The sequence below is a fragment of the Candoia aspera genome, chromosome 10 (assembly GCF_035149785.1).
Source record: "Candoia aspera isolate rCanAsp1 chromosome 10, rCanAsp1.hap2, whole genome shotgun sequence".
Lineage (NCBI taxonomy): Eukaryota > Metazoa > Chordata > Lepidosauria > Squamata > Boidae > Candoia > Candoia aspera.
This window is the reverse complement of record NC_086162.1, coordinates 21,713,969-21,740,262: the sequence shown is the minus strand read 5'-3', so window position 1 is coordinate 21,740,262 and position 26,294 is coordinate 21,713,969. Positions and strand designations below refer to the sequence as shown.

At 46.2% G+C, this 26,294-nt stretch overlaps 1 protein-coding gene across 2 annotated transcripts; it reads right to left on the bottom strand.

The window, feature by feature from the left end:
* Positions 1-226: 226 nt before the first annotated feature.
* On the bottom strand, positions 227-15,787 carry GSK3A (glycogen synthase kinase 3 alpha). Of its 2 annotated transcripts, none has more exons than XM_063312460.1 (11): positions 15,686-15,787; positions 13,350-13,537; positions 13,177-13,260; positions 11,437-11,547; positions 7,715-7,845; positions 6,630-6,736; positions 5,908-6,005; positions 4,551-4,646; positions 2,973-3,159; positions 1,849-1,950; positions 227-1,700 (listed from the first exon to the last, which is right to left on the bottom strand). In XM_063312460.1, the coding sequence occupies exons 1-11, from the start codon at positions 15,711-15,713 to the stop codon at positions 1,624-1,626; spliced, it is 1,209 nt and encodes a 402-aa protein (XP_063168530.1). In that variant the 5' UTR covers positions 15,714-15,787; the 3' UTR covers positions 227-1,623. The 2 variants fall into 2 exon arrangements, with proteins under 2 accessions (XP_063168530.1, XP_063168529.1); XM_063312459.1 differs by lacking the exon at positions 15,686-15,787 and adding an exon at positions 14,937-15,357.
* Positions 15,788-26,294: the final 10,507 nt, after the last annotated feature.

Genomic DNA, 26,294 nt, shown 5'->3' with positions numbered 1-26,294 from the left:
AGGAACCAATTCTTTTTTTAAAAAAAAAACCCTGCACATTCAAACTTAAATAGTGAAACTAGGAATGGTACAAAACTGAGCCAACTCCACCCTCATCGAGATCTGTATTTGGCAACAAACTCCTCAATGGTGATTTTCCATTCATTTCCTTGGGCTTTCCCACTATTACGTTTGTCCCAGTATTACGTTTGTCTCTCCCCATTAATAAGGAGCTTCGTGACAGTCCTTCCGTTCATGCCAATAATTTATTGAACCGGATGTCTGTACACAGCCGAAAAACCTAAGAAAGAAACTAACACACAATGTTGGAAGGAAGGAAGGAAGGAAGGAAGGAAGGAAGGAAGGAAGGAAGGAAGGAAGGAGGGCAGGCAGTGATGAGGATAAATATGAGGGTGAGGGAAATTATCCACAGGCTGCACCCTGGCTCAACTGTCAATCCTAGATGATTTGAAGATGGAGAGGGAAATGGGATTTGGGTCAATCATCGCAACATTGCATTAAGAAAAAAGTTATAATCTATTTACAGGGAAAATGGAAAAAGGAAGCCATTTTAAGGGATATAGATGACGAAAATGTGTATTTACAGCAGGAAGGGAACAGGCATTAAATTAAAACTTGCCTCCTCCAATTCCCTTTGAGAACCCCACGCCCCCAGAGGTCCACAAAACTGATCCGCAGTGCTGGGGAGGGAGCTGCAATAGAGAGCAGATGCAACGGAATTCAGAGGAAATAGCTTCTGCTATTTTCCTGCCTGCTCTAATACCAGCTTGTTCCAGACACGCACACACACACAAGGATTTCCCACAAGAAATCCCAGTGCTACCTCTGATGGGATCGCAGGAGGAGCAAGGAATGGTTGGCCATGCCCCCCTTACAATCCAAGGCAAGGGGGAGAGGAGTTTCTTGTTCCCGGTAAGAGACTGCGGTGGAGGCATGGCAAGCAAATAACCCGGTTGGGAGGGAGGGATGGGTGGGCATCGCCAGGGGAGGAACACTGATTCCCCGCTGGAATGGGCCAAAATGAATGTATTGGGCTATAAAACTGACCCGCTTAAAAATACAGCATCTGTGTTTCATAGGCAGACAGGTCCTGGACGGAGGGCAACCTGGTGAAGGAACAATACAGCGTGAAGGGCCACAGAGATGGAGTTCAGAAAGCATGAATGATATGAGACTGGAAATAAAACCACTTTTTCCTCCCAGGGGATGTTAAAAACAACAGCAACTTAAAACTCAATTAGGACATACTTGGGATTAGCCAGAGGGAGAGGAGGAGGAAGAAAGGAAGATGACAGCCGCTCTCTGGTCCTTCCCCCTCTCCAGAGGCACCAACCTGAACCGCTTTTGACCAAGAAGGGAGCCCTCAAGCCATGGGATTTTTCTGTTCTCCCCCCAAGCCAAGGCATCAGAGGACAACCTGTGAGGGAATCACAACTGATACGGAGGGCCTGGGACTTCCCCCTCCCATCCAGGTGGCCATCTCCTCTCCAATTGGCCGCCCCCTCCACATGGTCCCCGGGCCAAGATTGCTTTCCCCCACCATTCACAGTTCAGAGAAGTCCATGTGGGTGGCCTGGGGGTAGGGGGTAGTGGAGGGGACCTGCCCCCCGGCCCAGCGACCCCTCAGGACGTATTGGCAATGGGTCCTGCGCCGTCTCCTGGTGTGACCTGGCTCCTGTCAGTGCTCATTCTTCCCTCACCTAGAGAGAGGGAGAGACAGGAAACACTCAGTGCGAAGCCGTGTTAAGAGCCAAGGCCTCAGTTGTGCACCTCACGCAAATAACCCCCATGTGCCGCAGTTCCCCCCTCGAAACTCAAATGATGAACCCCGAAGGAGGAAGCACTCACTGTGAGAGGTTCCAGAGCCAGACACCGAACCCACCGAGCTAGCCTGGGACCGGATGTGTGGTGGAATGAGGTTGGAATTCAACCCCGGCTGGATGGACAGCTCTGCAAGGAGAAAGAGAGAGGGTGAGGCACTCCAGTATCTGCTGGAGAGCCTGCTGGTAGACCCCAGTCCACAACTCATTTGGGGAGGATTCACTGGTTTCTACGGATTCCTCAATTTGCCCGAGCCATTAACCTACAAAAGTGGAAAGCTCCATCTGAAGTTCTTTTTCAATGGAAGGGCCGTGCCACTGAGCATAAAAAAGAGCAACTTTACAAAGAATGAACTGATACTGAACCCTCTTCACCAGTCTTTTTTTTCCAAAAGCACTTTGCTCCTCTAACACTGCAATACTTCAGATCCCAATTAATTATTCAACAACCATGCAAAACGGAACATTGTTTTAAGGATCATCCACACTGCAGTACAACCGTTCGGTGATGGCATCTGGAGCGTGGGTCTGGCCCAACACTAAAAGTGCGGGCAATATGATACCGTCAAGGGCACTTTACCATCAAGTTAAACTGTTACACTGACAACAGCATCAACTTTGCCAAGTGTGCTGAACACTTACTGGATCAACTGAAAGGAGTTACACTGTTCAGCAAGAGCATCCCACCTTGCAGCCAATTCCGTTTCTAGCTGCAGTATTTTATTCCCTCCCCAGTTCTACTTCACTGAGGTTCAAACCCTTCCTGTGAAACCTCACAGGACCCTTTGTACAGAGAGGGACCAAACCAAATAGTTCCCTCAATCATTTATTCATTCAAATATGGGGAATATGAAGCAGCAGAAGGTAGAATGGGGTGGTGAAAACTGCTACCAAAAATACGTGTTGGGTGAAAGGCAGAATAGCTTATCCCAGTTCCCAATATTCAACAGCATTTGATTTGATTCCTGGGTCAATCAAGGCATATTCTAAGGAGAACATTTATGTTTTCCATAAAAAGCATTTTGGGCTCAGCAATTTTTCCCTGAACATTTTTACTATTTGGGGGACTGTTGCACCTGTTCTTCCAATGAACCTTTTTAAAAAAAAAAAACTTGCTAGTTGTGTCCAACTCACTAGATCCCGGCCACTTACCCACAGGGCTGAAGTTGAAGAGCGGGGGCAAATCACGGCCATTGGGCAACCGAGCGTTGGGCTCACGCAGCTCGTCAAAGAAACTGTTGGCACAGGCCTCGAGGGGAGAGAGGCGAGTGGCTGGGGTGTACTCAAGCAGGCGACTGCACAGCGAGATGGCCTCTAACGGCGTGCGAGGCTTAAATACCTGGAGTGGGGAGAGACCAGGACGCATGGTCACGCCAAAACTGGATGTTCCCTGCCTCTTAAAACCCTCTCTTAAACCCAACACCAAAAGTTCTCCAGAAATCACAGTTAATCCACTAGACATCAAGTTCTGTTAGTTAGTACATTTGGGGTTCATGACAGTGAATGTGAAAGAGAGAGAGAGAGAGAAGATAAATAGCAGATTTGACAGACCCGCCCTCTGTAGAATGCCCATTAAGAGATACTAAGCCAATCAGACAAAGCAAGAAAAACTGGTAAATAGTGGTAACCAGTCCCTGCACTTACCTCACAAGCACCTGAGCTTTGCTAAGAACCAACACCCATTTTACTACCACATTTCATATCTCTCTTGCCCCATTTTGCATCCCTCTGCATATACATACATAGTAATTGACAACAACATTCCAAGTGCTCCATGATGCGGCCTCCGGCCACTAAAGCAGCACATGCTTCGACAGTCTTAAGCAAAGAAGCAGAATGACACAGTCTGAGGAAAGGCTCCAGGGGTCGGTTACCAGCCTTTCAAGGGATATTTGGTGGGACCATGCTCCTTCAGTAGGACCATGACAGGAAGAGAGGGAAATCACGATTTCTCTCTCTTAAGCAGTGTTTCTCAACCTTGGCAACTTTAAGAGGTGTGGACTTCAACTCCCAGAATTCCCCAGCCAGCATAGCTGGCTGGGGAATTCTGGGAGTTGAAGTCCACACCTCTTAAAGCTGCCAAGGTTGAGAAACAGTGAAACACGCAACCTAGCACTAAGCCAGCTTCCCCAACTTGGTACTCTCCAAATTCACAGGAATGGCAGTTCTCACACTACTGCAGCCAGCACAGACTTACAACATAAGCCAACAGCTTTGTAAATATAACGCCTATATTTGCTGTATTTAATTTGCATAAAGGCAGATTGCAGGATTCTACTTTCCTTGGGGCCTGGTTGCAGAGATTTATTTTAAAGCAGGCATCCGCAACCCTGCCTGTGCTGGAACCCCTGAAGTGTGCCCTTTTCAATGATACTTAGGAACATAACTATGCAATGTAATGTGTAAACTGAATATATATAAGCCAGTTTGATCTAGTGGTTAAGACAACGGGCTAGAAACCAGGAGACTGAGCATTCTAGTCCCGCTTTAAGCATGAAAGCCGGCTGGGTGACCTTGGGCCAGTCCCTCTCTCTCAGCCCAACTCACCTCACAGGGTTGTTGTTGTGGGGGGAAAAGGAGGAGGAGGAAGTATTAGGTATGTTTGCCGCCTTGAGTTACTTATAAAAAATAGTAAAGGCGGGATAGAAAATAAATTTTAAAAAATCTCGGCCAATGGCAGGAAGTAACCCGTATCTTCATCTTTTCCACAACCTCCCTGCTCCCCTTTACCTTTATCCATGGGTGTGCTTTGATCTGGGGAAACTTAAACTCTGTATAGTTGGGGTTCATCTCTCGTATCTGTTCTCGCGTCGGTGTTCCCAACACCTGCAGAAGGGAAGGGGAGAACAATAAGATCACAGCAAGCCTCTATAGTACTTCAGCAAGACAAAAGCCTGATCCCTCAGCCCATTAGGGTGACTTTCCAATTCTACTTTTTGGGGCACATCTGCAGTGCTGAAAATCGGTCGTCAGCACTCTCCCTAAATGGCGGATGGGAAGACTGTCTTGCCCATTCACAAAATGGCAGCCATGGTGATAGAATCAGTTACCAAGCACGTTCTCTTCCACTTAAGGTGCTCCATACTACCATGCTGGCTTTGTTTCTATGAACATTGATCTAAATTGCTTTGCTTTTTTTTTCCTAGCTTGGATTTTAATATAATTTAGATTGCCTGTACTATGGGCACTTAGAATAAAATTTCCCCAACCTTAAAAAGATGGAAAGAAAAAACCCTTGAAGCACCAAACCTTTCCTTGACCAGCTGGAGAGGCATACAAGTAAACAGCAAGTTTTATAATATAGCAAAGCAAGGCTGGCAGTTTTTGAGTTGTTTTTTGGATGGAAAGTGGGAAATCTGTTAAAAATCCTTCAAAGGCAGCTCTTGAGGGACAAGGGCAACAACGGTGCATTAGCCTCTCTGAAAAAGTTCTTGCTCTATTGCCTTCGAAACACCTGGGTATTGGTCATTTAAATAAGAATACCTCAATCTCATCATGAGTGGGGTTTATCAAACTAAAGAGCAGGTGTATTAGCTCTAATTGCCAGTACAAGTACAGGGGGCACTTTAAAAGGATGTGCAAAACAGACTCAACTACTATATTCAAGCAGATATAGCCTTCACTTACAGGAAACTTTTGGTCCCTTCTATGCAGCATTAACTTTATAGGGTTTCTCCCTTTTATATGTGTTAACAGTGTGCTGTATTTTTTTAATTCTGTGACTTGGTCTTGGACCATCAATCAATCAATTGCTTGCTTATCATTATGTGTCTTTGGGCATTTACATGTTACCTGTACTCTGGAGTCAAGTGCCGTGAAAAGGAGACGGACAGAGCTATTCAGTGTTCTCTAGGAAAAGGGAGGTTGGGAACCTTCTGACGCACAAAAGTTACCCCACCAGGCAAGTTCACAGGGAAAGGGTGAATTACATTTATATCCTGCCTCACATATTTATATATAAACATATATTTCTGTCCCGCTTTTATTTTCCTTCCTTCCCCTATGGAAGGAGGCTTGGAAGCCATCAAGGGAGGTCAGGCCATCCCTGGCAGCAGGAGCCTCATGAAATGGATGGCCCAGTCATTACCTTGATGATCTCCACTAGCTGATCCACTCCACTGTCCCCAGGAAATATCGGCTGCCCCAGGAGCAGCTCTGCCAGCACACAGCCAGCAGACCAGATATCTATGAAGGAAGCAGGAAAGGAGTGCCATTAGCCTCATGCAGAGAGCAGCAATACCCCCCCTGCTTATAGCAGAGAGCTCCAGTGCTTCCACTTCGTTGCAGAAGTCACCATCCTAGCTCGCCAGATTTCAGGACAGACAAAAGTTCCCAGGTTCAAAGCTGAGCATCTCCAACTAGATTGCAAAACAATTAAGGTCCAGATGAGATGCTTGCCGATCAACACAGAAATACTGCGCAAACTACAGGAATCTATAGGCTTGCTAAACTGAAGGGGGGAACTCAGTGGCCTAATGGGCACTTCCAATTCCCACCTGACATTGTAGGTCTGTCTTCCTATGATATAGCACAGATACAGCTATGCCAGGGTGCCATATTACACCATATTTCCAGATGGACTAGATTACAACTCCCAGAATTCCCCAGCTAAGGCATTTCTGGAAGTTGTAACTCAACACACCTGGAGGCTTTGGGAAAGCCAACTCAAAACTGTTCCAGCAATCATCTTTTTGCAGTTTATGCAGAAAGTTTGCTTCCAGGAGCAACCACATCTATGGAAGGAAATTCACTTGGTATGAGCAGCAAAAACTTACAAGATGCCTCAGTGGGCACCTAGGTCATTCTCACCTATGTTTGAGGTGTAATCAGTGGCTCCAAAAATGAGCTCAGGCGCACGGTAATAGCGAGAACAGATGTAGGAAACATTTGGTTCACCTCGCACCAGCTGCTTTGCACTGAAAAAAAGGAGAATGGTATATGGGGATCTACAGAGAACTAGAATGCTAGTAAAATGAGGGCAGAGATGCATAAATTGAAGCCCCAGTATGACCCCCACCCACAAGCCCTCCAAAAATGTGTTAACTGTATTTTTTATCTAACAAAAGATGGCAATTATTCAATACATGATTTAAGAGTAGTAATATGAATCACAGTAAATCTACAATAAAGTTACATGTAAACAAAATGAATACAAGATTAGGTTTTATCCTAGCTCCATCCATGATTTTTTGGAGTGCAGTTTACCCTCAGCACACCACTCAAAAGCCACAGGCAAAGCTCAGCTCAGAAACGGACACCTGCCCCCAAGTTCACAGGCCTAGATTTGTAGCAGGAAGGTGGGGGTACAAATCCTGCTTAACCCTGAAGCTCAACAAGTGATCTCTGACCAGAAGTGGCTCTCTTTCTCTCTCAACCTCCCCACAGTGCTGTGGAAAGGGAAAATGACAGAAGAGGGAAAATCTGGCTGCGCTGCCCCAAATATCTCAGAGGAAGGGCAAGATCTGTAACATTTCTTTTCAGGACGTGGCTCGTACATTCCACCCTGGAAAGCCTTGCAAGGTGACTCATAAAACCGTGCCAGCAACAAAAACTAACAGCCACACAGAAACCATGTCACAGAATGACCAACATTCTGAACACCAGGTGGGGGGAGGAAGGGTCAGCCAAGACCGTTGGCCAACCACGTGCAACAGCTCTGAAAGAGCAATTTCGCCTGAAAGGAAAGCCTCATCTGATGCAGCCAGATGCAATGCAGAAGACAGCAGAAAGGCATGAGACTCAGGGAAGCAGAGTTGCATGTAAGGCAAGAAACACATAAATCTTTAGGGAAAGATTTCAACCCCAACAGAACAAGCCTATTTGTAGGTTTAGCGTATCAGGTCTATAGATAACCCTGGTCCTCTGGTTAGAAGTTTACACTGCATGCTTCTCACCTGCCGAAGTCACAAAGCTTCAGGACTGCTGTATCAGGATCCACCAACAGATTCTGAGGTTTGATGTCTCGATGACACACGCCTTGAGAATGGATGTAAGCGAGGCTGCGGAACAACTGATACATGTATACCTGAATGGAGGAAAGGCAGCAGCCATTAATGAGAGCCAGTTTGGAATAGTGGTGAAAGTACTGGCCTAGAAAATGGTCAAGGAGGGGGTTATCTTATTTCGATTCTCAAAGACGCTTGCCCAGCTGCTTGAAGTATCTGCTCTGATGCAACAGGGGCATTCTATTCTTATGATCTTAAAATAGGTTGCGGAAGGCTAACACCTTCCAAATATGCTGAACTTCGACTCCCAGAATCTCCCAGACAGTAAGGGAATTCAGCAGGCTGGGGAAGCTGCTTTAAAACAGCATGTCACTGCATTATCCATAATGAGAGTAGGCAGATGGCATTTCTTTATTAATCGTATTTATATGGCCGCCTATCTCAAAGCAACCCTGGGTGGTGTACGACAATAATATACTGTCATGTTATCCTTTATTTATGTTTGCTGTATTGGAATTAGAGGATGATCTCAGCATTAAGAAAGTAGGTGCTTATAGGTAGTTTTCGTTTTAAGTTGTAGCTGCTGTTGTTATTACATTTTTATCCCACTTTTTAAATATATATTTTGGTCAACTCAGGGCGGTGAACATACCTAATGCTCCTTCCTCCTCCTATTTTCCCCACAACCACAACCCTGTGAGGTGGGTTGGGCTGAGAGAGAGGGACTGGCCCAAGGTCGCCCAGCCGGCTTTCATGCCCAAGGCGGGACTAGAACTCTCAGTCTCCTGGCATTCTTACCACCTGACATAGTACTTCTGCAAAAACAGGGTCACATTCAGGCAGCTTGCCTATCAATGTTGGTAGACCTCAGCACCACAGAGGCATTAGACCTTCCTGAAAGCATCTATGCTCGCTGTCCTCCACTTTTGCAATACAGTACAACATAGAAAACATGGGGAAGATGTGATGCCTGTCACAGCGATGGATAAAGAAAGAAGGAATCTTTTCTTTTAGCATGCTGTCTGCTAAGCTAGTGCTAGCTAACTGGACAGAAAACCTAGGCAAGATGCAGATAGAAACACTCACTGCCCAGAAGAAATAATTGGAGATGTTTGAGAATCCCTGACAGGGAACCTAAGGGGAGTGAGAGAATGAGAGGAAAGAGAAACAAGAGAGCATGAAGAATGTGGGGAGAAGAACAAAAGGGCAGGTGCACAGACCTCTTCCAATATTCACAGAATGAACATTCGTGGGCCGCAGACTTAACTACTGCATTTTGTGGTAGTGAATGCCACATGTTACTCTATTTTACTGCTTTTTCAATAGATTTTTGAAAGGGAAAATCAAGTTAGGAGCTTTTTAAACCACAAACTAATCCAATTAAGCTTTTTAAAATAGGGAGATGCGCTTCTTTTTGCTTGACCTGAGGCAATTTGCAGTTGCCATCCACATCAGCCATCAGTGGCAGATGGGTATCGCTATGGCATCCAAGTTATGAGTCATACTTTGGCCACCTTTCATTATCACTTGCCCTGAGGGAAGAATTCCTGTATAGACAGGGAGAAAGACTGGCCAAGTCTGTCCCAGAAGTCTGTTCACTGGACTCTCCTCCACATCGAGCCAACACCAACTGCACTGTGAAGTGATTCTAGAAGCTCGCCGAATCCCCTTAAATAATAATTTATACTTATTTACAGTCTTTTGAATTGCTTAAAAGCCATTCTGAGAGGGCTGTTCTTCTGAAAGACTTGAAAGAAATAAGGATATTAAACAAATAAAAACTAAATAGCCATAAGGGCAAAACAGATCTTTGCCTTAGGATTCCCTACAAGGAACAGATAATAAAGAAGTAGCTGCTACGGCCATTGTACAAGGCCATTCCTTTCCATGTTTACGCCCTGCCACTTAGGGATAAAGACAAATCAAACTCGACCCATCTTTCAGATAAGAAGATCAACAATTAAAAATAAGAAAACAGCAATTAAAAAAAAAAAACCAGAGCACCACAAAATCTGATGCAAGGGTAGTTTGAAAAAGACCAAGGTATTTAAACTCAAGCAATTAAAGAAGAATTTAAGGCATGGTGGCACTCAGGACAGGTTACGCAACAGGGACGAAAGCTGTTTAAGTGAGGTGGGGGGGAGAGGGGAGAGGTTAAAAAAAAAGCATAGGCTTTGTGTAAGGAAAGTCTCCTCCCAGCATTTCCAATGAAAAGGAGTTCAGGTCAGAGGTGGTGGGAAAGACTTCAACTACAGCCCCTAGAAAGCTGCTATTCTTCAAGTTAGATAATGCCCAGCTGGTGCAACCAAAAGTTTTCTTTGGAATCAGGCATTTTCTTGGTAGGTTATCATGCAGGATTTTATAAATACAGAAAGAATAAGGAGATCTTCACATGAAATGGGAATCTGCCCCAGTTGCCCAACAGGTAAACAGAAGGCAAAAAGCTACTTGTATGCAAAGAGGTGTTAAATGAGAACACTGATTTCCCTTCAGATGTAGTTGGAAACCCACTTCCAGCCAGTACAGCCAATTCTGAGGGATGCCAGGATTCGCCGTCCAGCAACAACTGGAGGACTACAGTTTCTCCATGCCCATGTCTTGGCATTGGCATTGTAGCCCAAATGTTATTTTCCTTCCCTGAGTAATTCAAAGGTGGAGGCAGGTAGGGTAAGGAAATGGTACAAAGACAACTGAGTTGTACCCAGATTGAGGCCTACAACTAGTAGATCCATTGAAAATCAAGGGACTTTTGGGCTAGTCTAGTTGTGGATCACTTTGGACCAATCAAGCATCTTCCATGCACAATGTAAAACCGAAACAGACACCGGGCAAGAAACAGTAGCCATACCAAATTCATGCATTATAAATAGAAAAGTTCATTCTGAAGAAAAATCTATCTATCTGGCTGCTAAGGACTGACACCAGCTTGATGGCACATCCTCATCGAACGGCCGGGGAAGAAGCAAGGCATGAATGCTTTGTGGACAAAACCATCTGACAGGGATAACTTCTCTTGTAAGAAGACAGTATTATGGGCGAAGGGTTCCATCTCAAGCAGCTTTCCATTGTTTTTCATAATGGCAACGAATGCTCACAATGGTATTGCCAGCAAGGAACCCACCATTTCTCATGCCTGACACCAGTTCTGCCAAACCAGAAAACGGTAAGCGACTCCACCAACTTCCTCCAGTCCGCGGCATGAAGACTTTTCTTAGGTTTTAAGCCATGACTTTTAAACCCTGGCTTGCTGAACAAACTTCAGTGGCCTGGCTTGTTCATAATGCTAAGCTGTGAGTGAAGAGACACCTAGAGGGAGAGGGAAGGAAAACCAAAGGGGAGTGTGCCCAGAGTGAATGTCTGTGGAGAAGCACACTCACTTCTTGGCCCTTATCGTCTCTGTAGACTCGCCTCCAGCAGTTCTTTTCAAGGTCACCCTCTCCCTTTTGGGGAAGGACAAGTATTTAGACTCTCCTCATGCCCCTGCAACATGTTTGCAAAGTTCTTCACAGCCCAAACTACTTGCATTTGCTTAAGTGTTGGAGACTACTTGAGAAGGCCTACTGAGACAACTGGATGGATGCTCCCGTGACGCTAAACCAAAAACTTGAATCTCCTTAGCCACAGCCTCCCTTTGCTGTTATGAGAGGTTTTAAGATAGAAGCCATACTCACCTTCACGTAGATGACAGGGATGGTCTGTTTGGCTTTGGTGAAGTGGCGGGCCACACGATAGACCGTTTCGGGCACATAGTCAAGGACTAAATTAAGGTAAACTTCATCCTTCTATAAAAGAGTGCAGAGTGTAAGAGATCAGATGGAATCCCCCAACTAACAGCATCTTATAAAAGGGCAGCAGACTATATTATTGTTATTACTATTGTTATTATTATTATTAATTCAATTTGTACGGCCACCCATCTCTTCTCAGCAACTCTGGGCGGCTCACAATGGGTAAAAACAATCCAACAAAAACAAGTTAAGACTCAATATACGAACATATCAAAACTGTCCATAATCAATCATGGAAGGCTCCTGTTAGAAATGGCACTTTTTATTTCAGTAAAGAAGTTTCTAGCCCTGGTAGCTGCAGTATAAAAATGCAGAGGTAAACCTGTTTCATTTATTAAATGAGAAATGCCCTTCCTTCTCACCCTCTCAGAAAGCCATAGCTGAAATTCCAGGTTCAGACAGCACAATTGTAGCTTCCTTCCCTATAATTCTTGAACTTTTGTGCTCAGAGGCATCCTGGTATTACTACTTTCAATTATTTTTGGATTGAGCTTCAACAACAAACATGCATCTTGCAGCTGAACGTGGAGTCCTGCCTCAGATTAAGCTTTGGCTAAAACACCAAAGGGTTGGAAATGAAGAGGACAATTAAGCACCTCTCAATTCATTATTGCTTTTCATTTTTTCGGCATCCCTGCAGCCTAGATTTAAGACCTTATACATGTAGATTTGCCAACCAAATCACTAAAGTAACCACTGAAGATACGTTTCCCGACTTCTACTCTTTTAACCTGACAAATAAGGATTTCTCAAGATCTGACAAGCTTTTCTGGATAGAAACATTGTGATAGAATAAAACATACTTAACAATTAACCTGTACGGTATCCTCATCACACAAATGCCTTGAGACAAAATCAGACAAACCATATTTTGGCTCAGCTAACTGGGAGATCAGACAATATCCATCAACCTAAACTGCAGTATAAAGACTTTCTCCGTTCTACAGCCTGCCTGTTTAATTGCCATTTTCTCCGTTATTTCTCTTGCTAGTTTTTCCACATTGAGAAAGCTTTCTGGAATCAAAGCGCTACAAGACAATTTTTGGTAACAATCTGATTACTAATCCAGATAACCTCTATGCTTACATTAGATGGGGAAATTGTGTTGATCCAGCAATATGGACCTCTAACTAATCATGCTGGAACCGAGAACTATATTAAAGGGACACCTGTATTCAAGCTTTAATAAACCTACACAACTGTTGCACTGTGAACTGTTTCCTTTTGTGGTGATTGTGCCCACTAAGGACAAAGATCCTGGGAGGGAGGGAAGGAAGTAAATTCTTTGTTTTTTCCCTCCCAAGACCGAGTATACTATCCTGAATTGTTTCAGGGAAGAATGAGATAAGAAGTACAAAGGGTGTACTTTGATTGTGAACATGAAGGGGCTTCAAGAGTTAACCTGAATTGGATAACTTGAGTCCGAAATGTGGTCCCTCCACAGGTCTTGAATTCCCATCAATGCCTTCCAGTATAGACAAGGAAAAGGACTGTGGGAATTCCGGTCCAAAGCATAAAGTGGGCACTAATCTGAGGCAGACCCTCAATGAGGGAGTACAGAAAGCAAGCCCTGTTACTCTTCCATGGTGTGCCCTCCTTTCTCTCCCTCCACCTTTCCCTCACCTTTTCTCCACTCGAGTAGAAGAAATATCGCAGGCGGACAATATTGCAGTGATCCAGCTTCCGCATGATCTGCAGCTCACGGTTCTGAAGTAAAGAAAGGTGGGCCAAAATAAGGGATGAAATCCCAGTGGCAAAACCAGCAAGCAGACCAGCCCCTTTCCTTCCAGTCTCACCTTGAACCGTTTATCTTGTAACACCTTCTTGATCGCCACCAGCTCACCGGAGTCTGCTAATCGGGCCTGGTAGACGACCCCAAAGGACCCATTGCCGATCACTTTGATATCGGAATATGACACTTCTTGAGGGCGGTCAGGACCCTGGCCCGGTGTGGCCACCACAGTGGTCACTTTACTACTATCTCCTGAAAAGAGGAATCACAGTCAAGTCCAGATGACTCAGACAGAAAGTCTGATTTAGTCCACGCAGCCCAATGTACCATCTGAACTCCCTAAATATCTTCCTCTGCCCTTCCCAATCCATCTCAACAATTAACACGCTTAAAACTCTTCCAACTAAAAAGGTGATCTACACCCAGCCCACATTAAAAAAACAAACAAACTTGTTCATCACTTGCCCCATGGTTTCCAAGCTCAAATTCTACCCTTCCTAAGACAACCCAGACTCCTACCGAAATACATCAGGTCCCAACACCTTACAGGTTTTAATGCCAGGAAGCAGCAACCAGGGGCTGTTGTAGCAGACCTGGCATTTTAAGGCGCGATGCCCAGCTAACTGCTCCCAAACGGAGGGACAAGTAAGAAGAGAATGTATAGGCAATCAGTGAGAAGACCAGAAGGACAAAGGGCACGGGCATGGCATTTGCTTTTCTCAAAGGAGCTGGCAACCACTATCATGGGCTTTATCCTTCTGCCTGCCTCACCCGGTTTTCCTGCTGCAACTTGCACCGACGGCGAGTTTCTCATTCAGCCTCCCCACTCCAACGCCCTCAACCCTCACCGGACCGCCACCCAGCCCCACCCATCGGACACCACCTTTTACCAGGCCACCAGACCCTTCCCTTCTCTCTCCTCTTCCATCCAGCTGTCCCCCCCTTCGCCCCACCCGGCTTCCATGGAAAGTCGCTAGCAGAAGGCAGCGGGCACGTCCGTGCCGCCCTCCGCTCTTTTCAGAGCCCAGCCGGCAGGCGACAAATAAAGGCTCCGCGCTTGCAACAGGCAGCCGGTGACAGCCCCAGGGGAAGGAAGACCTCGGGCTCCCCTTGCCCAATCTCTCCCCCCGCCACCCCCAGCCCGTGATTTCATCCTGACGTCACCGGAGTAATTCTGGAGCCCTCATCCAGTTGCTGACCTCAGATAGCTCCTTCCTCCCAGCCCCGGTCCTGCCAAGGGAGAACCTCACGCCGGGCAGGCTCACCTTGGGCGAACCCGGCTTGCCGTTCCTTCCTGCCCCCCTCGGCCCCAGTCAACGACACACACACACACACCCCCGAGGGGCATCCTCTCGCCCCCCCAACGTGCGCCTTTCCTCCTTCCTCCTCCAGAACCCCAGGACGCGACTCCCCGCTGCCCCGGGAGCAGTTGAGGCTCGTAGGGTCTCCTCCCCGCCCCCCCAGCCCAGCCCAGCAGACCGGCCGGGATTTCCCTCTCCCGCAGCGCTGCCCCCCGCCCCTCATCCCCCTCGAGCCCCGCGCCCCCTCCAGGCCCTCCCGCCCAAGCCCCCTCCGCGCTCCTCCTTTGTGTCTCTCCCCCTCCCGCTCCTGCCCATTCATTCCCACCCCGCCTCGCCCGGCCCACACTTACGCCCGAGCTTGAGCCCCGGGAAGGCGACCGTCGAGCTGGTCCCGCCTCCCCCCGGCCCAGGCCCGGCAGCCCCCCCGGGTTTGCCCCCAGGCGCTGCCCCCGAGTTTGGGCCGGGCGCGGTTGGGGCCGTAGCGGGAGCCCCGCCGGACGGGTCTGCGAAGGAGCTCGTTCGGGGCCGGGAAGAACCGGCGCTGCCGCTGCTCATGGTGAGGCCGACACCGGGGAAAAGGGAGGGGGGGCCGCGCTGGCTGGCTCCGTCCGAGGCGGCTTGGGAGCCGGCCCTGCCCGGCCCTCTTGCAAGAGCCGATGGGAAATGGAGTCTCGGGCGCGGCCCGCCTACTTATCTGTTACGGAAGAGAGAACTCTATTTCCCAGAAGGGGTCGCGCAGGGATGGCCTTAAGACCGCCTGCCGAGAGACATGATGGGACAGAGAGTCCTCTCATTCCGCACCCCTCTACTGCCGGCCGGGCTCAGGACTATAAGCCCCGGCGTGCCTATGAATTGAAGCGAGGGAATGTGGGAAATGGAGTCCTAATCTGCATAGTACCCAGCACAGACCTGATGGGAGAGGACTCCACTTCCCAGCATTCCTCGCGCGGACGTGGCCAGCCTATCGCACAAGAGGCAAGGGGACGGCTAAGGGGATTGAGTTTGGCTCCTCCCAACCAGAGCAGGAAAAGGAATCAGGAGGTGTAATAGAGACCCGGTGAAAACGCTCAGCCACCTTAAAAAAGCCAAGAAACTTAACCTTGTGCCCATCGCGATTTCTTATCCATTATCTCAAACGCACAGGGATGCGCCCTGAGGCCTATCAGGCTGTGGCGTGATGCATGAAGGGAGACGAGTTGCGGTGCTTCAGCACTGCTTTTCCCGAAGTGCTTTGCGCGGACCTCGTGCCTCGACCGGGGCGCGGACTACGATGGGCGGACTACTGGTCCCATAGTGCATTGCGAACAGAAAAGCCGTTGTACTGTAAGGGAACTTGAGGCCGCCGAGGCATCGCGGAGTCGTGAAACCCTTCGTCCTCGCCACAGCAGGCGGGAAGCGCGATGCCCCACGAGGCGGACGATGCCCCAGGCTTAGAAAGCAGTCGGGAGAGCTCTTCGGGGAACGGCGGCCTTCCAGGCATCCAATGCGGCTCAGATACGCTTCCCATCGTGCACCGCTCTGCCCCCGAAAGGACTTCTGGAAGTTGTAGTTCGAGCTGCTGGATCAAAGGCATCTTGGAGTCGGAGACTAGAGAGCAGAGTCTTCTGCTCTGCAGGTTCAACTCTGCTAACCCTAGTTGCTCAGGCACCAAAGCTTCCTACCCAAGCGGTCTTTTTTCCCCACGATCGTTTGCCTGGAGGATCAGTGGCAATAAGGCATATTATACATCTGTATTTTAAAACATTTCTCTTTCCCCCAAACTGAAGGCTGTGCAATATAGTTATATATTTCCTTGACCTCGCGAGAACCCAGTGAAGTAGATGGCAATGCTGGGCTGTAGGTCAACCACTACATTTCATAGAGGAGTGGGAATTTAATTTAATCCAGGTCTTCCTGGTTTTCATTATAACTCAGTGTTTCTCAAACTTGGCAACTTTAAGAGTTGGGAGCATGGCTGCTGGGGAATTCTGGGAGTTGAAGTCCACACATCTTAAAAGTTGCCAAGTTTGAGAAACACTGATTAGGGCCTGCCTAGCTCTGTGGTTGCTCTTCTGTCCTATTTAATAATCAGTATTCCCCAAGTATTTTGGCCCATGGGCAGAACTTAGAGAGCTCCTGGTGAGGTTCATCAGGAGTTGACAGCCTTTTCAAAGCTCATTATTAGTCCCCTGACATAAGGCAAAGTTAGGTAGTCTACAGCCAGTAGGGCTGAAGTGGCTGGCTTACATAACCCACATGGAAAACAAATTACTTACAGGTAGTCCTCACTTAACTACCACAATTGTGACCGGAATTCTGGTTGCTAAGTGGTGGTCGTTAAGTGAATCTGACCCGATTTTACGACCTTTTTTGCATCAACCGTTAAGCAAATCAATGCAGGCGTTAAAATAACCACGTGGTCGTTGAGTGAATCACGCAGTTTCCCATTGATTTTGCTGCCAGAAGCTGGCCAGGAAAGTCAAAAATGTGGATCACATGACCACAGGACGCTGTGATGGTCAAATATGCGAGCTGGTTGCCAAGTGCCCAAATTGTGATCATGTGACCACGAGGATGCTGCAATGGTCATAAGTGTGAGGACCGGTCACAAGTCGTTTTTTTCAGCACTGTCATAAGTCCGAACCATCACTAAACGAATGGTCATTAAGCAAGGACTACTTGTAGTGTGATCTCCATGGCCTTTAGTTGTTAGTCACTGAGGTCACATACAGTTTGCACATATTTTTTTTAAAAAGTTCTTTTGGAGCATGGTTTTATTTGAGCAAGTGGATGGCCTTTTCCTTTCTTAGTGGCTTTTATCCATGCTATATCTTTTTTACTTTATATTATGGTTCAATTTTAGTTTTAATTTCATTATTAGCCTCTTTGTGGATTGTAATAATACAGCATGAATAACCACATGGGAACACTCTTAAAGCAGCACTACTGCTTGCATCTTCCAAATATTGGAAGTTGACCAGGATAAAAAGTGTTTTGACGCCTGTGTCATGGTGCTATTAAAACCTGAACTTGCCAAGACAGAAAATGGGAAAAAATGCCAATAGCTGAAGTTTGCACACATCTTGAACCAACATAAGTTGGAGATGGAAATACGTTTTTATTGCAGATCTGGAAGGCCTGAATTTGATTCTGGATAAGCAGGAGTGACCAGACATAATAGAATAATATCTATGTTCCTTGTTCCCTTTGGGCTTTTTTTTTTTAAATAAAGCTTGAAGCTATAGTCTTCCCCAACCAATGATTTATAGGGCTACCCATCTCAGAACAGTGACTCTGGGTGGCATATTAGGATAATATTGAGATTAGACATCCCACATAGGAATTTGGGGATATAATTCCAGCATTCCTGGAGAACATGAGTTTGGGGAAGGCAGCTCCATATGATAAGCCCTTCTGAGCATTTTATTTATTTGATTTCTACCCCACCTTCTATTTTGTATAAATCTGTTTATGCTCTGACCTCCTGCTTTCCCCACTACAACAATCCCATGAGATGGGTTGGGCTGAGAGAGAGGGACTAGCCCAAAGCCTCCCAGCTGGCTTCCACACCTGAAGGAGGACCAGGACTCACCGTCTCCTGGTTTCTAGCCCAGCACCTTAACTGCTACGCTGCACTGGCTCCCAGTTTGTAGGATTCATATTTCAGTAGATTTGTTTGGATTGCCAAGTTGTTGCCAAGAAAATTCACAGAGAGTTCAATTTCTGAAACAACTCCTTCCTTGAAACCCAGTTCCTCCCTTCCAGGTAAGTAACTATGTACAAAAAGGGTTTTTTTGTACATAGAAAGGAGAGGTAGCCTGTGTCGCCCTGCCACAAATGAGGGAGAGGTGAAAGAAGACCGAGGCTAGGGTTAGTTAAGAAACGAAGGTATTGTGCAAACTCAGAAAATGAGGGAATTTAGTAACCAGGTTATATGAAACCCACCCCACATTTGGTGCAAAGTAAAAGCTGGATGGGTTGTGTCCTGTTTCCTGATACTAACCCAATAATCAAACTCTAGGCTACCATGCTGTGGTGCTTTTCTGGGAATTGGTTGCACTGACCTCTGAGCTGGTACTTGACTCGTGATATATAATGGGTGGGGAATGAGTTCCCAGCTTCCGACATCTGGAAAGCTACACATAGCCTTGCATGTGTGAGTCAGGGGAATTCCTTATATGTCCTCCATTGTTAGGGGGAGAGGAGCCAACACTTTAGAGCAGTGCTTTTCAAACTTGGGAACTTTCAGATGTGTGGACTTCAATGCCCAGAATTCCCCAGCCAGCAATTAAGTCCACACATATGGAGAATTCTGGGAGTTGAAGTCCAGACATCTGAAAGTTCCCAAATCTGAAAAAAAAACGCTCCTTTAGAGCAAAGCATGTATTGTGTGTTCAGGAAATCCCAGGTGGTTTTTCTTTTTTCAAGTGGAAGATCATCGCTGGCATTGCACAGTCTTCTAAACTGTGATGTAGTTCAGCACATTGCACGAACTTGCCATTAACCTTCATTCAGCAAACCATGGCTTAGCATGTGGAGGGAATGCAACCACCGTGAAATGACAGGGAGAATCGGTCCTTTCCATACTTCCACCTTGGCAAATCAGTTTTTCTCACTCAGGTGACCCATAAACCTGTCCAGGGAGGGTTTGTCTCAAGCTAGGAGCTGCCAGGACAGTGCTCCTGTGTGGGATCCACTAGGGGGCACTTGGAGCACTTGAACAAACACTGCTTCCTACATAAGCACATGTGCACGCAGCCTGCTTCTTAAGGCAAGGCCGTGGTGGGCAACCTGAAGCCCCAAGGACTCTCTTTGTAACCCACAGAACCCCCCACTGACCACAGTGGCTGAAAACGAATCAGCATCTCCAGAGCTAGTACTGTGTTAAAAATGACCTACCCGGTGAACGTTGAGCCCCTGCTAGACTTGACCCAAATCCACGTAAGAACTGCCTGATTCTATCCAAGGCCCCCCGAGCCCAGCGTTCCATCCAAGGCATAGGGCTTTTGCTGTTGAAAACTGGTAGAGAGCATGCCATCAGCCCCAGCCAGTCAGGTGAACGGTCCTCACTTGGCTCTGGTTCCTTTCTGCCATTCATGAGGCTTATGAGTTAGGCTGCAGTGCTGAGCCCCTCCTGGGCTCTTTCTTCTAGTAATCATAGAGCGAAATGGCTTTTGGACGCGAAGGTAGCATTTGGTACTCCTTTGTGTACCTATATGTCTACGTCAGCCTTTCCTAATTTGGCACACAACAGATTTGTTGATCGGGGTAAGTTCCCAGCTGAGAGTCGCAGGCCCAACACATTGGGGTGTCAGGTGGGGGAAGATAGGTTTAGCCTTTATGATAGTATTGATGTTATGCAAAACACTATTTCCTGACTTTAAATTTCCTTTGCTAATCAACCTCCTGAGATGAACTCCACATACAGTACTAGGATCGAGTATAATTAGCAAACCAGGTGGGTTTGTGTCTGATCCACAATTACTGTAGTCTAAAAGGCTCCTCTGCTTGCCCGAACAGGTTTTGCTTTGGAATGGGACTATATCTGAATCAGAACTTGGCTCTCTAAAACCATTTTTTAAAATTTCTTTGATCTTTGGAATGATGGAACCCTGCATATTTCTGCACCAGTGCAAAATACGCCTCTCTGCACAGAATGGAAAAAAGCACAACCTCTCCCAACACATCTGGATTTAGGAGTCAGTTGTCCAGGTGTTCTCCAATCTGTTTTTCCCGTAAATGTGAACAAGGAAGTTTGGTCAAGCACTGGGCAATCCAACCAGGAAAAGATAGATTTCTACCCTGGGCTGATAGCTACCCTGGCAGTGAACACTCTCCTGGAAGATCAAAAATCAAGAGACAAAGAAGGTCTAGGTGGAAATACAGTCTCTCTTAGAGTGTAATAAGTGAGGGAAAGAGACATACTTTTAGACATACTGAGCCCTGGAGCTGCACACAATTAATGTTCCTTTGGTAGTGCTGGCCAATCACATCTGAGCTTGGAAGCTAAAAAGAGTCAGGCCTAGTTTGAACTTAGACTGGAGACCAGGAATCCTGTTGGCTAGACTGGAAAGTTGAAAAAAACATCCTCAAAGTCAATACAGGTAGTCAACTTATGACCATTCATTTAATGACTGTTCAGAGTTACGATGGCGCTGGAAAAAACGACTTGCAATTCCTACAGTGGAAGAATGGATGATTAAACTGATGGAACTGGCTCAAATGGCCAAGTTAACAGTGCTGGTAAGAGAACATGCCGTGTCTGGATTTGTCTCTATTTAGCAAACACTTTTAGACTATTTGCTTGTGTCAGAAAAAAATGAAGTTTTGATTTTGGGTTTTGATGATTAAATGGTTTGATTTGATAAACAATGTTACTAAGGTTTAACTAATGGTAAGAGATTATATTTGTAAATGCATTTACTGTAGATACTGATAGGGGAGAAAAAGACCAAAAGGGAAGTATCTCCCACACCCACGTCCTTCCAGTGCAGGAGTGTAAAGGCTCACACAGCAGCACTAATTGGGAGGGGTTTGGGGGTGGTGAGGGGGGTAAGTAGCGGGATGGGGCCTGGGGAGATCAAGAGAGGGACCTCGGGGAAGCGAATGCATTATTTAGCAAGTCAAGGGTGAGAAGCAGAGCCTGGAAGCCTTCAAAATTAATTTAATTAAGAGACAACAGCCCTACACCACACCCACACGCCAGTCTCTAGAGGCCCACGGCCCCAGCATGCCAGGGGCCAAGGATGACCCAGGCAGGACCAAGCAGGGGCATGCAAAACATGTGGGTGCACCGACAAATGTCTATCAGCCCGTGAGCACTACTCCTCCCTTCCACTTCCCAGCAAGGCATCTGTGTTGCTAGGAGACACAAGCCTTTGGGCTTCCTGAATTAGCCAAGGCAACAGTCATCCCACCATCATTCCTTGACCCTTTAGCACCACAGGCTGGGCAGGTGAGTCAACTTTTCGTCCACCCACCAGGAGGCTTCACGGGACGGGAAACGGCAGGCCTTGGCCCAAAGAACGTCTTTCGCCTCTGAGGGCTTAAGCAAAGGCCAGAGTCGGGGTCCTGGTGGGCATTTATCTGGGGTTCAGATCAAGGATGTCTTCGAGTCTGATCCAGGGAAAGCGGTGGAAGGTAGAAATGAAAAGCAAGGTTCTTCAGGGGCTAAGTTTTGATTGCCAGGTTCACACAACTCACAGTTGTTTGGTTAATCTGGGATTAGGATGCTGGGTGACCCCAACTAATCTGTTGCACTAGCTCAGCCTCACAGAGTGATGAGGGTCTGTGCCACATTACAAGTTTGGAGGAGAGAAACTGAACTTTGCATTCTGCAAACTGCAGATGTGAAGACTGATGCAAAGACTAAGAATGCCTGTACTTGTTTCGGTGCCCATCTCTGGTATATCCCCTTGTGTGTTTTTAAAAATATTTTTCTAGTGGAAATTTCACAGGCCTCCGCCTGTCTTACTAACCTCCCTGAACATCCCTCCTCCCTCTAAAATTAAGCAAGCCAGGCTCAGATGTGTGCAAGGTGGTGGAGACATGCATCATATCACAAAGCATGCCTGCATAGACAAATACAGCCAATGCCACACGTTGCATTTAAATGCTAATCATTCAGCTAACTCAGTTAGAGGGCAGGGATACACTTGGGTCTTACTTAGTGTAACTCCAGCCAACCCCACTAACCCAGAACAGTATTTCTGGCTTTTCAATTGCTGCAAGTATGCACTTGAGCAGAAAATAAAAAAAAAATCCAAACCAATCCAAACCCTCCCTGCCCTGGGAGGTATTGCAGAAGTTTTGAAATGTACTTATTTCGCTTTCTTCCGACAGACATGGGATATACGGTCATCCACAATAGGGTACAACCTGTCTGAAAATAGGTCGGGATCTGGCAAATAGTCCTATTTTCTAGGTCCAAATTTTGGGCTATGGACAGCTAAACAGTTATTCCTATTCTAAACCAAACCCCCACATTCCCCACGTTTCCGATCTGCACGTAGGAAGTTAGGCAGTTTCTGGAATCGTAGATTTCAGCAGAGTTGGCACAGACAGGGAGGAGAAGTCGTTGTGGCACCCCCATCTGACCCAAACGTCCTTAGTAAGCTAACAGAAAAAGTCCCCAGGGACTTTCTACAGACTTGTGCAACCATAGAGCAGCGAGCCGTCGTGTCTAAATACTCTCCCCAGATTCTCAGCCTTCTGGCCACAGAGTTGCTCTAAGTCACCCTTGTTTGGGTGATTAGCAAAACTGGAGTTTTGGTATGACTGCCTTCTTCCAAGAAACTACAGGAACGGTCCCCTGCCCCAAAAGGGTTACATTCTGAAATCCAACAGAGCAAGAACAAATGCTCAATGACATGAAATTACAGACATTTCAGGTGCAGAGCATGACAGATTTCTGCCTAAGATGGGTTTTAAAAGGGAATTGCACCTAGAACAAGGATTACGTAGGAAACCCTTCCCAATCCGTTGCCTTCCAGGGTGTGATTTCCATTGTACCCTTAAATTTGTTTGCCTATCTGAGATGGAGACAATTCACATTATGCTAGAGCAGTGTTTCTCTACCTCGGCCACTTTGAGATGTGCGGACTTCAACTCCCAGAATTCCCCAGCCAGCCAGGCTGGCTGGGGAATTCTGGGAGTTGAAGTCCGCACATCTCAAAGTGGCCGAGGTAGAGAAACACTGCTAGAAATTCCAGCATAAGGCAAAGTAAAGGAGAAAGAATGCAAGTGCTTCAAAAGAGCAGACTTTGGGTGATTGAGGAATTGGGAACGTGAAGACTGCAGGTGTCCTGATTACCAGGAAACACACTGAGACGAGGACTTGGTCTCTAATATTTATTAGTAGTACTTAACAAGAATCCTAACAAACTGAGAAGGCGTGGGAAAACCCAGCCATATAAACCCCAAAGGTTAAGGCGGTCCCGATCTGTGTCTCTTTGAATGGCTGAACAGTTCCTCAGTGCTACGCATGCGCTTGACAGTCTGGGTGGGAGCCCCCTGCTCGCCATCCTTACTCATGACATCAGGAATACGTTTAGCATTAAAAGATGCGTAACATACACTGTAAACCAAAGTTGGAGGAGCAAGAGTTACGGGTGAAGTTTATTTTACTGGCAAGTATCTCCTATTTTCCAAAATTCTGCCTGAGGTGGAGTTTCCTTACTAATATAGAAATAATGCATACCTAAGACCACTTCGATGGCTGAAAGCGAAGAGGAACTGAGGAGCCTTATGATGAGGGTGAAAGAAGGAAGTGCAAAAGCTGGCTTGCAGCTAAACCTCAAAAAAACCAAGATTATGGCAACCAGCTTGATTGATAACTGGCAAATAGAGGGAGAAAACATAGAAGCAGTGACAGACTTCGTATTTCTAGGTGCGAAGATTACTGCAGATGCTGACTGCAGTCAGGAAATCAGAAGACGCTTAATCCTTGGGAGAAGAGCAATGACCAATCTCGATAAAATAGTCAAGAGCAGAGACATCACACTGACAACAAAGGCCCGCATAGTTAAAGCAATGGTGTTCCCCGTAGTAACATATGACTGCGAGAGCTGGACCATAAGGAAGGCTGAGAGAAGGAAGATCGATGCTTTTGAACTGTGGTGTTGGAGGAAAATTCTGAGAGTGCCTTGGACTGCAAGAAGATCCAACCAGTCCATCCTCCAGGAAATAAAGCCAGACTGCTCACTTGAGGGAATGATATTAAAGGCAAAACTGAAATACTTTGGCCACATAATGAGAAGACAGGACACCCTGGAGAAGATGCTGATGCTAGGGAGAGTGGAGGGCAAAAGGAAGAGAGGCCGACCAAGGGCAAGGTGGACGGATGATATTCTAGAGGTGATGGACTCGTCCCTGGGGGAGCTGGGGGAGTTGATGACCAACAGGAAGCTCTGGCGTGGGCTGGTCCATGAAGTCACGAAGAGTCGGAAGCGACTGAACGAATAAACAACAAAACAAGACCAGTTACACCATTTACACAAGTTCTTTTCCCAAGAACTAACAATAAACAGCAGTGCCTTCATAGAACGGTACTTATCTCAGTTCTCTAAGAAGCAGCCCAAAGACTTTCCCTCTTCGGAAAGCATTTAAAGCTTTTAACTTTTTGAAACTAGACATCAAATAAGACGGATCCTCACGGTTTGGAATTTCTCACCTCCAGGTATGAAACTTGACTCTCTTTCTGAGCATCACGTATTTTCTCCAAAAACTTCAAAGTGAAAATGCAATTCACATCTCACCTTAAGAGTATCATGGAGTCCAGGCAAAGCCGAACCGGTCATATCTGTTAAATGCATAAACAGATTCCAATGGCGAGAGATTTCCTGCTTATGGGGAGGTCTAAAAAAAAAAAATCCAGCTGAAACACTGTTCTTATGGACACTGAAAATGCAAGAGGATTTGAGGGTGATCTTCCTTCAGTGTCTGCCTAGTGCTGCTTTGGGGATGGTAAGTCAGCACCCCTGCCTTCCACCCTCCCCACTTGAGGTTCTTTGCTTCAGCATTTACAGCCTTAAAGAGGAATGGGTGAAGAGAAATACAACCAGGCAGACAGCAGACAGGACTTTTCCCCAGGGCAGGATCCAAGGCATTTTCTTTCAACACAAACAAGTATTTCTGGAAGCAAGCATAGTGATGTGGTAGCAATGGCAATTTTAGCAGGTGACTAGGCAACCCGTGACATCTTGGGTCATTGTTTCAGAGATACTTCCTTACCAGATTCCTCAATGCCTTCAACAATGGCAGAGCTTCTAATGTCCTGCCTTCACTGGAGAAGTTCTTAAAGATTCAGGGAGATATTCAGAGATGGATCTGCCTTGAAAATAGCCCATGTCATTCCTACTGAACTGTATAGCCCAGTCAAACATCAGGAGCTGACCATGGAAATGTTTTATGATATTTTGTATTATGTCATACAATGTTTTATGATAATTTTATGTCATAAAAAGTCTTACAAAATTTGCTGAATTTCAATTCCATGGGCGTCATGGGTCCTGGATTTTGGGTGCATTCTCTAAGTAACCCCATTTGAGGTACCTTGGTTCAAAAATTGTTGCCCTACGATGCACCATTTTGCCCAGTTAAAGGTTACAAAGTATCAAACAGACATGAAGTTTTGGTAGTATATAGATAGTGTGCAATGGGAAGGGTGTTGTTACTCCAGGTCCTAATGCAGGCTTCTTAAAACAAACATTAAACTTATTTAAAAAACAAAACAAAACCCAAAGCATTAACTTCCTTAAAACAAACCCATCCCTTTCTTTTTTGTTTAAAAAAGTTTTTAAAAAAATGTCTGCCTCAAGCAATCCAAATTTTACAATCTGGATAATTGAGTTTGCTTATTTAGTATTTACTCTAATGGTTTATTAGTTGTGGCAAAAGAAAGGGGTAAGAGTAGTTCTTTATTTCTCCCCTCCCTCTCCAACTGTCTGTGGTTTTCAAGCTTGCAGGAAGCAGTAGTTGGCCCAATCTAAATGTTTAGATTAGTTTAAAAAAAAACTGAGATTCTCCAAAAAATCAAATTCTGCAGCTAATGCCATATTCCACAGCCTTACAGCGTACACTACACTATGGTTTTCTTAGGTAAGCAGGAACCTTTACATACGTTTCCATACATAAGACAAGCAAGCCACTCTAGAGTTCAGTGCCAAGCTAAGAAATCAGAGTAAGCGGGGGTAGGGGTGGGGGGAAATGGCACCTATAGATTTACAATC

Coding starts and splice junctions, on each gene's coding strand:
- GSK3A (XM_063312459.1), bottom strand. CDS start 15,141: ATGAGCAGCGGCAGCGCCGGTTCTTCCCGGCCCCGAACGAGCTCCTTC. Junction 6,737..7,714: donor AAGCTTTGTGACTTCGGCAG/GTGAGAAGCATG, acceptor CCTTTTTTTCAG/TGCAAAGCAGCTGGTGCGAG. Junction 3,160..4,550: donor AAGCACACCCATGGATAAAG/GTAAAGGGGAGC, acceptor TCCCCACTCCAG/GTATTTAAGCCTCGCACGCC.